Source organism: Amphiura filiformis, chromosome 18 (genome assembly GCF_039555335.1).
Source record: "Amphiura filiformis chromosome 18, Afil_fr2py, whole genome shotgun sequence".
NCBI lineage: Eukaryota > Metazoa > Echinodermata > Ophiuroidea > Amphilepidida > Amphiuridae > Amphiura > Amphiura filiformis.
In genome coordinates, this window is record NC_092645.1 from 7,754,627 (window position 1) to 7,768,341 (window position 13,715).

Genomic DNA, 13,715 nt, shown 5'->3' on the forward strand with positions numbered 1-13,715 from the left:
ACTGTGACGGCGGTTGATACAAGTTTCTAAAAGTGTACAACAAAGTTCTGAGATCGAGTGTCCAAAAGATCACTGATCCCTAACTTGGGGGTGCCATTCTACTGATGAAGGGCAGGGTTAGTACCGAAAATTTGAGGTATATGTCTAATCTTGTGTTGAGATAAAGAAAGTTTAAATTGAAAAAAAAAACCTAAATATATGATGTTTTCCAATACAGATGAATTTTATACTACTGTTGAAATACTCTTGGGATGACCTTAGTGAGACTATCTGTGATTCACTTAATCAGAAAATCTGAAAAATTATCCAAAATCAGAATTTTGCATTTTTAAAGAGAATGTGTGAAAATACTTAAGTGACAAGACTTACAAAAACATCCCAGTAATGGTAGAAATGCCACATTTTGGTCAATGTTGGTAGAGTTTGTATGGACACTATAGCTACACTATGCATTTGAATGGAGCTTCATTTTTAACACTGCACTGTCATATAGAGGTTGTGCATGAAATTATTGATTGGCTCCAAACAAAGGATTTGAACCAGTGTCCTTCACCGTAATCATGGTGCAGTGTAGTCCATTCAATGAAATGTTGTCATCAACCTATTTGATCGTAGTGCATTTGTTATGTGTGTGAGATGAACTGTTGCGGTAGATTGCAATCATGTTTTTGTTGAATGCATTTGAGTAGTCCGCAATATTTACGGTACATGTATGATATATGCTTTGTTTGATGTTGCCAACAATTTGTTATGGAAATAAACAATTTTATTGACTTATCCGTCACTTTTAAAGAGGAAACAACACATCTGGATTTATTTATAAGAAGCTCAACATTTTATAGCCAAACATAAGCCATGATAATTCAGCATTGAAGTGGTTACGTAATTCTCTTGTTTACCGGATCACGCTATTTTGGTATGCCTTCGAGTGCCATATACTTTATGTGGTGATTGTTTCGATCGTGACTCGTTTCTCAACTTGAGCATGATCCTGTTGACATAGTAACATTACGTAACTTCGACACTGAATTGAAGTGTCCAACTTACCAAGGTCCTGACCAGTGTAAAAGAACATTGTAATATGAAAGGACAAGGTCTCCTACCCAAATCCTAGTATAAACAAATAAAAACATTTAGTAATTGATACTGCTACCTCCCGGGCTAGTTGGCCTGGCTAACTATCTTTCCTCTTTAAACAATTTCTATGGATTATTTTTTACGCCTTTTACTGGTATCACTTGATAGCGCCTTCCTTTAGTTTGGTTGTGTTGTTACCTTTAGTTCAGTTTAGACTTTAGAAAATAAAGGTATTGTTTTAGCCGCTGTCATGCATCTATCGTCTCATATATCACAGACAACATCATTATTTTAAGGAGAACAACAAAGGGAAAGAGCGGCTAAAAACAATACCTTTATTCTCAGTCTTAAACATTTCAAACTTGTCATATAACACGGCTAAGAACCAAAAAGGTTGCAGCAAGTGTTTAAGAATACTACATTTTGGATGACCCCAGTATTACTATTAGTGGTTCCTCTGTTCAGTTTTTGAGTTTCGATTTTGATTTGTAATGTTACCTATATTTATGCTGATTTATGTTTTTCAATGGCTATATATTGTCAGACTGTTACATTAATTGCCTAAGTCATTTTTTGTAAATATAAGCATGCATGTAAACATATTTATTCACCAAAGAAGAAATGATATTGACACAAACGAAAGGGAATAATCCGATATATTTCGGGTGATTATGTAACTGATGCATGATTGAACCACATTTTGTTCTTTGTTCTCAAAATTACAAAAAATGACTTAGGCAATTAGCGTAGCAGGCTGACGATATGCAATTCTGTGCTCAATTAACTTTGACACACAATTTGTGTTGTGTATTTGAAATGTTGTTTTGTTTTTGAAATATGAAAGAAATATCATGTGCCTTATTTCTCAGGAGGCCAAAAGTTGCATGCCCGCTCCCTGCTAAAAAAAAAGCTATAAAAGCCCATGGCAGTTTAAAAACGAATGAGGAATGTGGTTTTTTTGTTGAGATTTTTATTTTTATTTTTAAGATTTTTTTCAAACTTAAAGTTAAAATGTAATTTACAAATCTTCAAAAGTACACAGCATAAAATTGTGGTTGATTTACACAATTAAAGTACAATTAAAAATATCAATTAGTTTTATACCTAAATAATGCGAGTATCAAATCGAGTAAATTTTCTTCAAAATATTTATCAGAATTATATGATTTTAAAAATGAATTTGCCGTTTCCGCTGACATGGATGCACTAAGAAAAACGAACACACGCTACCTCTTTGATACATGGTTTTTAAAAATCTTAATCCATGCGTGCTAGTACCCCAGGCTTTTATTGTGCTTCGACATGTTAGATGCAGTTGTTCTATTGTTGCACTCATCCCTTGTAATGCAGCCTATATAAATACACCTATTGTTTCAGAATAATAATAATAAACAATATTTATTTATTTGCTCTTTGTTCAATATTAGCAACACAGAAGTGGTTTTTTTAATGCTTGAATTTAAAAGCTTTCACTTGCAAATGTGCATCTGTTTGAGTGACAAATCTTTTTTTAGGGGACCTAAATGAAACATAGCCCAATCCCATGCCTGCCAACTGTTCCGATTTAATCGGATTCGTTCCGATTTTTTTAGATTTTTTTTTCAAAGTTTTTGGCGACTTTGGAGAACCACTGGACCTATTCTGAACTGCTAGGATCATAAAGATCATTCACAGTTAATTAAAAAAAAAAAATTGGAAAAATTACAAACAAATTACAGTTTGTTATTTTTAATATGCAAACCATTAACCAATATTTACCTATTCATGTAGCACATATTATAAATGCATGCAAAACCAATGCATCTATAATATGTGATACATGAAGAGGTAAACACTAGTTAATGGTTTACATATTAAGGATAACAAACTGTAATTTTTTGTAATTTTTTTAAATTTTTTTTTAAATTACCTGTGAATGATCTTAACACTTCAGAATAGGTCCAGTGGTTCTCTAAAGTTGCCAAAACTTTGAATTAAAAAAATTAGAAAAAAAATTTAATAAAATTTTTTTTTTTATAATTTTTCCCAACCTTGAATAACAAGTGTAACTTCTTTTTTCCTATGTTTTGTTTCGCTTCTTGCTTCACTCTAATTATACACCAACCTTAGTTCCAAAGGTTGGCAAGCATGTGCCGTTCACGGGAGAGCGCGTGCTTTCGCGCCCGGATCGCCAAGCACCCTGTACAGATTTTTATTTTTACAATGTTGGCAGGTATGCAATCCTATAAACATTCCAAGTTGGAAATAACTGGCAATAAAAGTCCCAATTTTGGTATTTTGTGGTGAAAAGGGTAAAAAATATGCAATTTTGTACCGTACAAATGTAGGATGCATGGAGTTAACAAAACCAGTAGTCAACCCTGTTAGCCAAACTGATAGCAATCCCAAAGGCAAAGTTCAATGACCCCTCCCCCACCCAGAAAGTCATTCTTTGAGTGTAAAAGCATATTGGGGTTAAGGAACTGTGTCCTAGAGATTGTCATGTTTGAGATCCTAGTGTCTGTAAAGGTCATTCAATGAGTGCACAAGCATATTGGGGTTAAGGAACTGTGCCCTAGAGATTGTCATGTTTGAGATCCTAGTGTCTGTAAAGGTCATTCAATGAGTGCACAAGCATATTGGGGTTAAGGAACTGTGTCCTAGAGATTGTCATGTTTGAGATCCTAGTGTCTGTAAAGGTCATTCAATGAGTGCACAAGCATATTGGGGTTAAAGAACTGTGTCCTAGAGATTGTCATGTTTGAGATCCTAGTGTCTGTAAAGGTCATTCAATGAGTGCACAAGCATATTGGGGTTAAGGAACTGTGCCCTAGAGATTGTCATGTTTGAGATCCTAGTGTCTGTAAAGGTCATTCAATGAGTGCACAAGCATATTGGGGTTAAGGAACTGTGTCCTAGAGATTGTCATGTTTGAGATCCTAGTGTCTGTAAAGGTCATTCAATGAGTGCACAAGCATATTGGGGTTAAGGAACTGTGTCCTAGAGATTGTCATGTTTGAGATCCTAGTGTCTGTAAAGGTCATTCAATGAGTGCACAAGCATATTGGGGTTAAGGAACTGTGCCCTAGAGATTGTCATGTTTGAGATCCTAGTGTCTGTAAAGGTCATTCAATGAGTGCACAAGCATATTGGGGTTAAGGAACTGTGTCCTAGAGATTGTCATGTTTGAGATCCTAGTGTCTGTAAAGGTCATTCAATGAGTGCACCAGCATATTGGGGTTAAGGAACTGTGTCCTAGAGATTGTCATGTTTGAGGTCTAGTGTGTGTAAAGGTAAGCACTGGAGAAAAACACAATTTGGGAAGCCAAAAAATGCATCACGGTGTTTTTTTTAAATGCGAAAAGTCATGATTTTCCGAAATAACTAAATTTAAAAAAAAATAAAATAAAGTTATAGACCCTAAATTTCATGTTCATCAAGGTTGGAAACAGAGAACCCCTGCTATTAAAAAAAACTAGTAAAAGTTCTGAGGTTTTTATTCAAAGCTGGATAAAGTTGTACATATTTTAAATACTGTTGCTACTATTGAACAGCAGGGACATATTGAATTAACATGCATTGCTAGCCGTTCAATAGAAGCAAAAGTATTTTGTACAACTTTATCCAGCTTTGAATAAAAACCTCAGAACTTTTAATTTTTGTTTTTTTTGTATTTTTTAATAGCAGTTTTTCTCTGGTTCCAACCTTGAATAACAAATAGTTTTAAGGTCTATAACTTACAAAAAAATATAAGAAAATAAGAGATTGAAAAACGCAATTGCACCCAAAAAACGCAAATGAGGCCACAAAAACCGTGATCGCGTTTTCCTCCGGTGCTTAGTGTAAAGGTCATTCTGTGAACTAACTCGTGTACATGTACCGCATTCATTCCAATAAGCACCCAGGGCGCTTAACAAAGTCATTTTGGGTGGGCGCTTATTTTTTACATAGTTTACCTAATTTTTTCGTAAGGGGCGTTTATTATAGGCGAATTTACGTAAGTATAAAAGGGGCCTGAGACATTAGATAGTAGCTTTTCTGATGCAGAAAATATATTTCAAGTTTACATGGGACTTCTAATCCCACAGCTATTTCATTGTATCTATGTCTATCCGTCACTTCAACATTAATGGTACATGTACCCTTCAGCAAATTGAAAATACCCTGGGTGGGCGCTTATTGGGGCATGGGCGCTTATTGGAGTGAATACGGTAGAATAGGCCCTTCACAATTGATTTTGCGTTTACTGTTTCCCTCCCGCCTCCAAAATGTAGAATTGCTAAATATTTAATTATTTGATTTTTATTTGACATTTTCTCTGTTAATAAATGACATTTTAATTGCATTAATTTGATACTTTCTTACTTTGATCATCTTAACTACATAGTATGATGCTGAACAAACAAATAACACCCAGGGCTGCAGTATTATCAATGTATAAAATCAACCATAAGTTATTGCAATATATTTAAATCTGCGGTGCCAAAATGTACCGTTCATATTGGGCTGTGACCGCTTGTTTCAAAATAAAGAAAATAGTAAGTAATTAAGCGGAACCGTGTCATAGAGATTATCATGTTTGAGATCCGAGTGAAAAAGTTACTTGATCCTTGCGTTTGACCACAAAGTTGTGTTATGAATAAGCGAGTTGTTTTAATTGATTACTTTTACCACAGCTGTCATACATGTACTTGACTTAACACTAAAATCAACTAATCCTGCACAGCCGCACCCTGATGATGAGATCATATTTGTACTTATAATAATACCAAAGTATTATGGGCCGAAAAAAATTCTGTTTTGGTTCCCGTACCCTACCTCCTCAATTTCTGGGAAAACTACATAAATAAGTTAATTAGAGGACGAGGTTCAGGATCACTTCCAAGTCTTTTTGTGGTACTCTATCAGGGTTGTAGCTACGTTTTTTTTGATAAATGATTTTTTCATCATAAGAAGAGCAAAATTTTTTTTTTATTCCCCAATCACTTATGTTCACTAAAAAGATTGTGCCCAGAGCCAGCGCTCTAACCTGCGCTCAATTTGGGTATAGCTACAACCCTGCTAATAGAGGGTATATCCCTCAGAATCACTCCTCCTTTCTTCAAGCACATTTGTGACATGAAAAGGCTGTCTTTAATGTTGCTAATATTGTTTTTAAGATATTAGCGAGAATAGTGTTCAAATTATATTGTTCTCAGGACATGAAAAGGGGGATCAAAATATTTTAGACCATAAAGAGGGGGTTAAAAAAATACACCCTTTTTAGGGTTATCTGTTTTTGATGTCGGACGTTCTAGCTTTTCCACCCCCACCAAGTATTTATGAACAATCTCTTAGGGGCTCGGTTAGTGATATTGTCATGTATTTTTTGTGGGACTTGAGAGCACATCAGACATATCAAATTGCATTTTGAATATGAGGAATCCCACAAAAAATACTGTGCAAACTAAGGTTGGGACTGAGTCCCGGGAATTTGAGTCCTGCCCGGGTAGCCTAATAATTCCATGCCCGGGTACCCGAAATTAAGAAAAAAGAAAAAGAAAAAAATTTTATTTTTGAAGTTATTTATTTTTTCGGCTTTGTAGTGTCCCTGGACCTAGATCTATATGCTATGATCATTCATGGTTGACCTAAAAATTGTATGATGTTTTGTGTTTTTAATATTAAAATTGATCATTTGTATTCATGTCATACTCTATTAATGACATCAAAATGCATTCAAAATTTAATTATTTTTTTTTCAATTTGGTACCTGGGTACCCGCCAAAAAATAAACGGGTACCGGGCACAAAATAACCCGAAAATCCCAACCCTAGTGCAACGTTGCTACCCTATTCCTTAAGGGATCTAGAATGAGCGTTTATGGCGTTTCGACAGTATTTTTTGTGGGACATGGGAGCACCTCAGACGTATTGAATTGCATTCTCAATACGAAGCATGTCTTTCTGATATCAAATAATTTTCATTTTTTGAAATTCACGATATAATACAAATTTTATGACAAATTATTAAAATTTGATATTTTTCAAATTTTTGATATATAACAGTCCTCGAAATAAATTTGATAAATCTAATGATATATACTTAAAGTGTATGTAGCTGGGAGGAAAAGCCGACGGTCAATTGAAAATTTTGACCTTTCATATTGAAGATATGGATTTTTTCCCAAAAAGACCTTTTTTGTGTGTGTGTTTTGGGAAAAAAAAATCCATATCTTCAATACGAAAGGTCAAAATTTTCAATTGATCGTCGGCTTATCATCCCACCTACATACACTTTAAGTATAAAACATCAGATTTATAAAGTTTACTTCAAGTACTCTTAAATATCAAAAATATCAATTTTTAATGATTTGCCATAAAATGTGTATTACATTGCGAATTTCAAAAAATCAAAATTATTTGATATCAGAAAGACATTCTTCAGATTCAGAATGCAATTCGATATGTCTGATGTGCTCTAATGTCCCACAATAAATACTGTCCAAACGTTCATTTCATACCCCAGCCCTTTTTAGGCCTTAAGTGTGTCCAATTGTATTGGCCATGAACATCTTACCAAAGCAATTTTTATTCCTGTTTTTGTTGCGTTGTATAGAAATTTTTCCGGAGGAGACCTATAAAGATCTGTTACCAACCAAACCGGTAGAAGAAGTCATTGTAGAACCATGGTGGATTGTACAAGCGGGATATGTCACAGAAGATGATATTAAGGTAACTTTAAATGAATTGTATTGAAAGGTAGTTGTTGGTAACCTTAAATTAACTGTATCAATTAAGGGATCTAAAATGAGCGTTTATTGCGTTTCGACAGTATTTTTTGTAGGACATGAGAGCACCTCAGACCTATCGAATTGCATTCTGAATACGAAGCATGTCTTTCTGATATCAAATAATTTTCATTTTTTGAAAATCACAATATAATACAAATTTTGTGACAAATTATAAAAATTTGATATTTTTCAAATGTTTGATATATAACAGTCCTCGAAGTAAATTATATAAATCTAATGATATATTCTTAAAGTGTATGTAGCGGTCAATTAAAATTTTGACCTTTCATATTGAAGATATGGATTTTTTTCCCAAAAAGACCTATTTTTTTTTTTTGGTGTTTTGGGAAAAAAATCCATATCTTCAATCTGAAAGGTCAAAATTTTCAATTGATCGTCGACTTTTCATCCCACCTACATACACTTTTAAGTATAAATCATCAGATTTATAAAGTTTACTTCAAGTACTGTTAAATATCAAAAATATCAATTTTAATGATTTGCCATAAAATGTGTATTAAATTGCGAATTTCAAAAATCAAAATTATTTGATATCAGAATGACATTCTTCAGTATTCAGAATGCAATCGATATGTCTGATGTGCTCTGATGTCCCAAAATAAATACTGTCCAAACGTTCATACCCCAGCCCTTAAGTGATTCAATTAATATTATGTGTAAAATAGCATAGTAGTTGGGCAAAGGGGACTATAAAACAAGCTCCAACATCTATATGTAGGTGCCATGTTTACCGCCAAACGCAGACACACGCAATATTGTTCACCTTCCATCGTGGACATTCCTACAACCCATGACCGTGCTGCAATAGACCGCAAATGCATGCTGAATGCATTTGAGCGATACTTGCTCAAAACTGCGGAGCTTTTTCCTCTCAACCACCGTGTTTCCAATTTCAAAGAGACTTGGACAACATAACCTATAATAGACCACTTGACATCATTGTTTATCAACAAAAGCAAGGGACTGGTCTATCGATATGCTTGAACGAACCGCTACACTGTTCAATGGCTTTCTTGTACAATGTGAAATGTGGTGGGCGATTTGAAATGCACATGCCCTGAACAAACTACGATGCGTACTCACACTGCAGGGCAAAGAACAATGGAAATTGCCATAATTTGTGCGCATACTGCCGGGCAATGACGTCACATGTCAACGTGGTCTACAGGTACATTGATATGTGCAATATCAACAGGTGCGAGGTCAAAAATATTTTTTACAAATTTTTACGACCATGAAAACCTGTAAACCGCTCTTCTGGCAGGGACACAGGATTTATTTAGGGGGGAGGGCTGATTTAAAAAAAAGTGGACTTTTTTTCAAAATTCTGACCTTTTTGGACTGGGCAAAATTTTGAAGAAAGGGGACTTTTTGTCAAAATTTGGACCTTTTTTGACCAAAAAGGTATAACCCCCCCTATTTTTCGCTCGCTACGCCAGCAAATGGGACTTTATGGGCCTTTGGCGATTTGGGGGGGGGGGTTGTCCGCTTCAGCCCCCCTGGTTACAGGCCTAGATTTACTAATCTACTTGTTTACTACATATATATAACTGTCAATCTTTTTCATCTTTTAATACATTTCAAATTTTATTTTATTTTCAGGCTGTCTCTGTATCAGAGAAGAATGTAATAGACAAGATAATAGACATTGGACCTCAACTTGCCGGCACATGTGACTACTATATCGTTCATAGTAAGTTTGTCATTGACAATGTTTACACTAGGAAATTTGCTTTTGACATAATCTCTCAAATGTGCTAATCCATTTAAATTCCACATACCTATGTGGAAAATTTTGTGGAGTATGAATTTTATAAGGATTTATCTAGATATAGAAAAGGCTAGTGATTATATTTGCTTACAAGATTAGGAGGGCCAAACTCATTTCAAAGATTCATGTTTGAGGGCCAAATATACATTGTTTTGCGATTCCTGGTTTACTGGGCATGTTCTAGGACCAATCACAACTTTGACAGTGCTGGATCGATACCGGCAGAATAGGCAAACCTCTGGAATAGGCAAAGTACTGGTTTGTTCACAATTATAATTACCACCTGTACAATAGATTATCTTCAGTCCTAGGTCAATATTAGCAGTCTGTATTTAGCACTTCAATCAAAGGTTATCTTGGTTCATTCCCAAGGTTCATTGCACTGCCATATGATATCACAAAGATAATCTATAGATTAGTTAGTAGGCATGGTTAGGCCTAAATAAAAATCTTTATTGGATGCATGTTCATGAACTTCATTATAATTTAGATATTTTGATCTCATACAACTCATATGAGTCACAACCACCTGTTTTGCCTCTAAAGTTCTTGAACATCTGCCTAAAAATTTCTTGAAAATCCTTGAAAAAGTGCAAGTAAAGTTGAATCAGGGATATGGTTGAATTAAGATTGAACACCTGATGGATAAAATGTGATGCAGTCACATAAAGTATGTCCCAATGAGAGCTTTTTGCTTAAGAATCACGGTTCTCGGAAAAAATGTGGGGAAATCTGGTGTGTGAACTGACAACTGTGTTGAGGATTCCAATACTTAAATTTTGTCCACAAATTCATCTCCAAATGTATCCCAAGTAATTTAGGTGATTTTGTGATATCCTGATTACTCCACAAGTGGTCCAAGAGTGCTACCGCCGTGTGAACAAGCCATTTTGCGATTCTCGAGTGCTGAGCCTAATCTCTGACCTTGGTTTAATTATAATATGGTTCAATTTGGCAGGCCACTAGTGAAGTACCAGTTAGTTGATGTTTGTAACTTTCCAAAGCTGATTTTATCAGAAATTGCAAAACTTGTGGATTCCAGTTTTCCATGGAGTCTTGTTGACAACACAGGATGGGGATTGACTGAGGAATAGCAATTCTCAAGTACATCAATCAACTAGAATTCCATGACCATCTGAACATTCCTATTGTATTACCGCAGAACCCTTACATAACCAGAGCTCACTAAAGCTCACTGTTAAAACCACTGCTAATGCATGCATTCCACATGAGATGATGCAATCAGCCTTAGTCATATAAACCCAGGGAATCCATGGCCGGGCCAGCGTAACCCCTGTGGCTGGTGATCTTCTGTATAGCATGCGAGGGGTCCAAGGTTCAAATCCCGAGGGTAGCAAGTGACTTTTTTGTTCATCTTCTCTCCTTTTTTGTTTCTTCTTTCCCTTACGATATTAAAAAAACCATGGGCACGGTTAGGGTTAATGTTAACATGCAGAATATGGGTATTAATAAACTTCCATATGTGACTTGATATGGGATTAAGTACTGTAATTGATACATGGGCATGGAAGTCATTACGACGATGACATCCATGACTGGTTGCCATGTTATGCCAATGTTGAAAGGATTTGTGTGTGCTGAAATATTTACATTGTGCATCATATTTGTTAGTGTGATTAGGCCAAGAAAAAAATATTGTTTGTTTGCCCTTTCATGAAAAAAATCAGGAGGGTCGGCTTCGAAGGACATCTGAGGTCAAAGGTAAGGTCAAATTTAGAGTTGCTCCGATCGGGCATGGTTCAGCTATGGTGCGGTTACCGCTCTTGTTATAATAGAAGTTTGACTTCCTGGAACACCAAGTTGCAATTGGATTTTATGACACTATGATTTTTCTTGTGAAATTACACTTAGGTTATAGCAGCAAAAACACTATTGGTCAAGCAATCAAAGAAAATGACAGTGTCATTGCACTGTCCTTGAACTTGTTTTTTTTTGTCAACAATGCAATCATTGTCATGGTGTGCCGTGTCTGCACCGTTCATTGTACAACGGGAGCAGACAAAAAGCATTCAGGATTGAATGTAGTCATTGTAATTCATCAGGCTTTAAGGGATCTGATATCAATTTTAGGACAGTATTTGTTTGTGGGACATGAGAGCGCATCTCATCAGACATCAAATTGCATTCTGACTACATGGAATGTCCTTCTGATATCAAATAATTTTGATTTTGTTAAATTCGCGATATAATAAAAAAATTATGATATTTTTTATATTTAAGGCAAAAAAAACATGTTTGTTTCCTGTAGCAGGTCAAAAAAGTTGTATACAAAATGTGTTTATTTTGTTTCTGTTTTTTTGTATGTAGCTGGGAGGAAATGCCACGGTCCATCTTTTGAAAATTATGACCTTTCTCCCAGCTACATGTACATATTCATTAAGTACATATCATTAGATTCATATAGTTTAATTCAAGGACTTTTTAATATCAAAATATCAAAAATGTCAATTTTTAATAATTGTATCACAAATTTCAAAACATCCTCGCATTCAGAATGCAATTCGATTTGTCGGATGTGCTCTTATGTCCCACAAAAAATACTGCGCAAACGTTGCTATCCGATTCCTTGAAGGAGTTAATTTTGATTTACGTTTTTTTGCCTTGGATGTTGAATTGTTGTCTACCCTCAGTTGGTATATAAAGAAATCAAAATTATTGAAAGAATGAAAAGTCAATCCTACGCTTGTGCACAGGATCTGTGAACAGACAAAGTTGAGATGTTGAATTGTTGTCTACCCTCAGTTTGTATATAAAGAAATCAAAATTATTGAAAGAATGAAAAGTCAATCCTACGCTTGTGCACAGGATCTGTGAACAGACAAAGTTGAGATGTTGAATTGTTGTCTACCCTCAGTTTGTATTATAAAGAAATCAAAATTATTGAAAGAATGAAAAGTCAATCCTACGCTTGTGCACAGGATCTGTGAACAGACAAAGTTGAGATGTTGAATTGTTGTCTACCCTCAGTTTGTATATAAAGAAATCAAAATTATTGAAAGAATGAAAAGTCAATCCTACGCTTGTGCACAGGATCTGTGAACAGACAAAGTTGAGATGTTGAATTGTTGTCTACCCTCAGTTTGTATATAAAGAAATCAAAATTATTGAAAGAATGAAAAGTCAATCCTACGCTTGTGCACAGGATCTGTGAACAGACAAAGTTGAGATGTTGAATTGTTGTCTACCCTCAGTTTGTATATAAAGAAATCAAAATTATTGAAAGAATGAAAAGTCAATCCTACGCTTGTGCACAGGATCTGTGAACAGACAAAGTTGAGATGTTGAATTGTTGTCTACCCTCAGTTTGTATATAAAGAAATCAAAATTATTGAAAGAATGAAAAGTCAATCCTACGCTTGTGCACAGGATCTGTGAACAGACAAAGTTGAGATGTTGAATTGTTGTCTACCCTCAGTTTGTATATAAAGAAATCAAAATTATTGAAAGAATGAAAAGTCAATCCTACGCTTGTGCACAGGATCTGTGAACAGACAAAGTTGAGATGTTGAATTGTTGTCTACCCTCAGTTTGTATATAAAGAAATCAAAATTATTGAAAGAATGAAAAGTCAATCCTACGCTTGTGCACAGGATCTGTGAACAGACAAAGTTGAGATGTTGAATTGTTGTCTACCCTCAGTTTGTATATAAAGAAATCAAAATTATTGAAAGAATGAAAAGTCAATCCTACGCTTGTGCACAGGATCTGTGAACAGACAAAGTTGAGATGTTGAATTGTTGTCTACCCTCAGTTTGTATATAAAGAAATCAAAATTATTGAAAGAATGAAAAGTCAATCCTACGCTTGTGCACAGGATCTGTGAACAGACAAAGTTGAGATGTTGAATTGTTGTCTACCCTCAGTTTGTATATAAAGAAATCAAAATTATTGAAAGAATGAAAAGTCAATCCTACGCTTGTGCACAGGATCTGTGAACAGACAAAGTTGAGATGTTGAATTGTTGTCTACCCTCAGTTTGTATATAAAGAAATCAAAATTATTGAAAGAATGAAAAGTCAATCCTACGCTTGTGCACAGGATCTGTGAACAGACAAAGTTGAGATGTTGAATTGT

The 13,715-nt window shown here is 34.9% G+C and overlaps 1 protein-coding gene across 1 annotated transcript in view; it reads left to right on the plus strand.

Annotated features, from left to right (window-relative positions):
* Nucleotides 1-13,715, plus strand: part of LOC140139811 (protein FAM91A1-like) — a 55,529-nt gene that overhangs the window by 16,457 nt on the left and 25,357 nt on the right. The window contains 3 exon segments of the mRNA XM_072161546.1: nt 7,654-7,675; nt 7,678-7,769; nt 9,452-9,542. Of these exon segments, the coding sequence (XP_072017647.1) occupies nt 7,654-7,675; nt 7,678-7,769; nt 9,452-9,542 (205 nt within the window).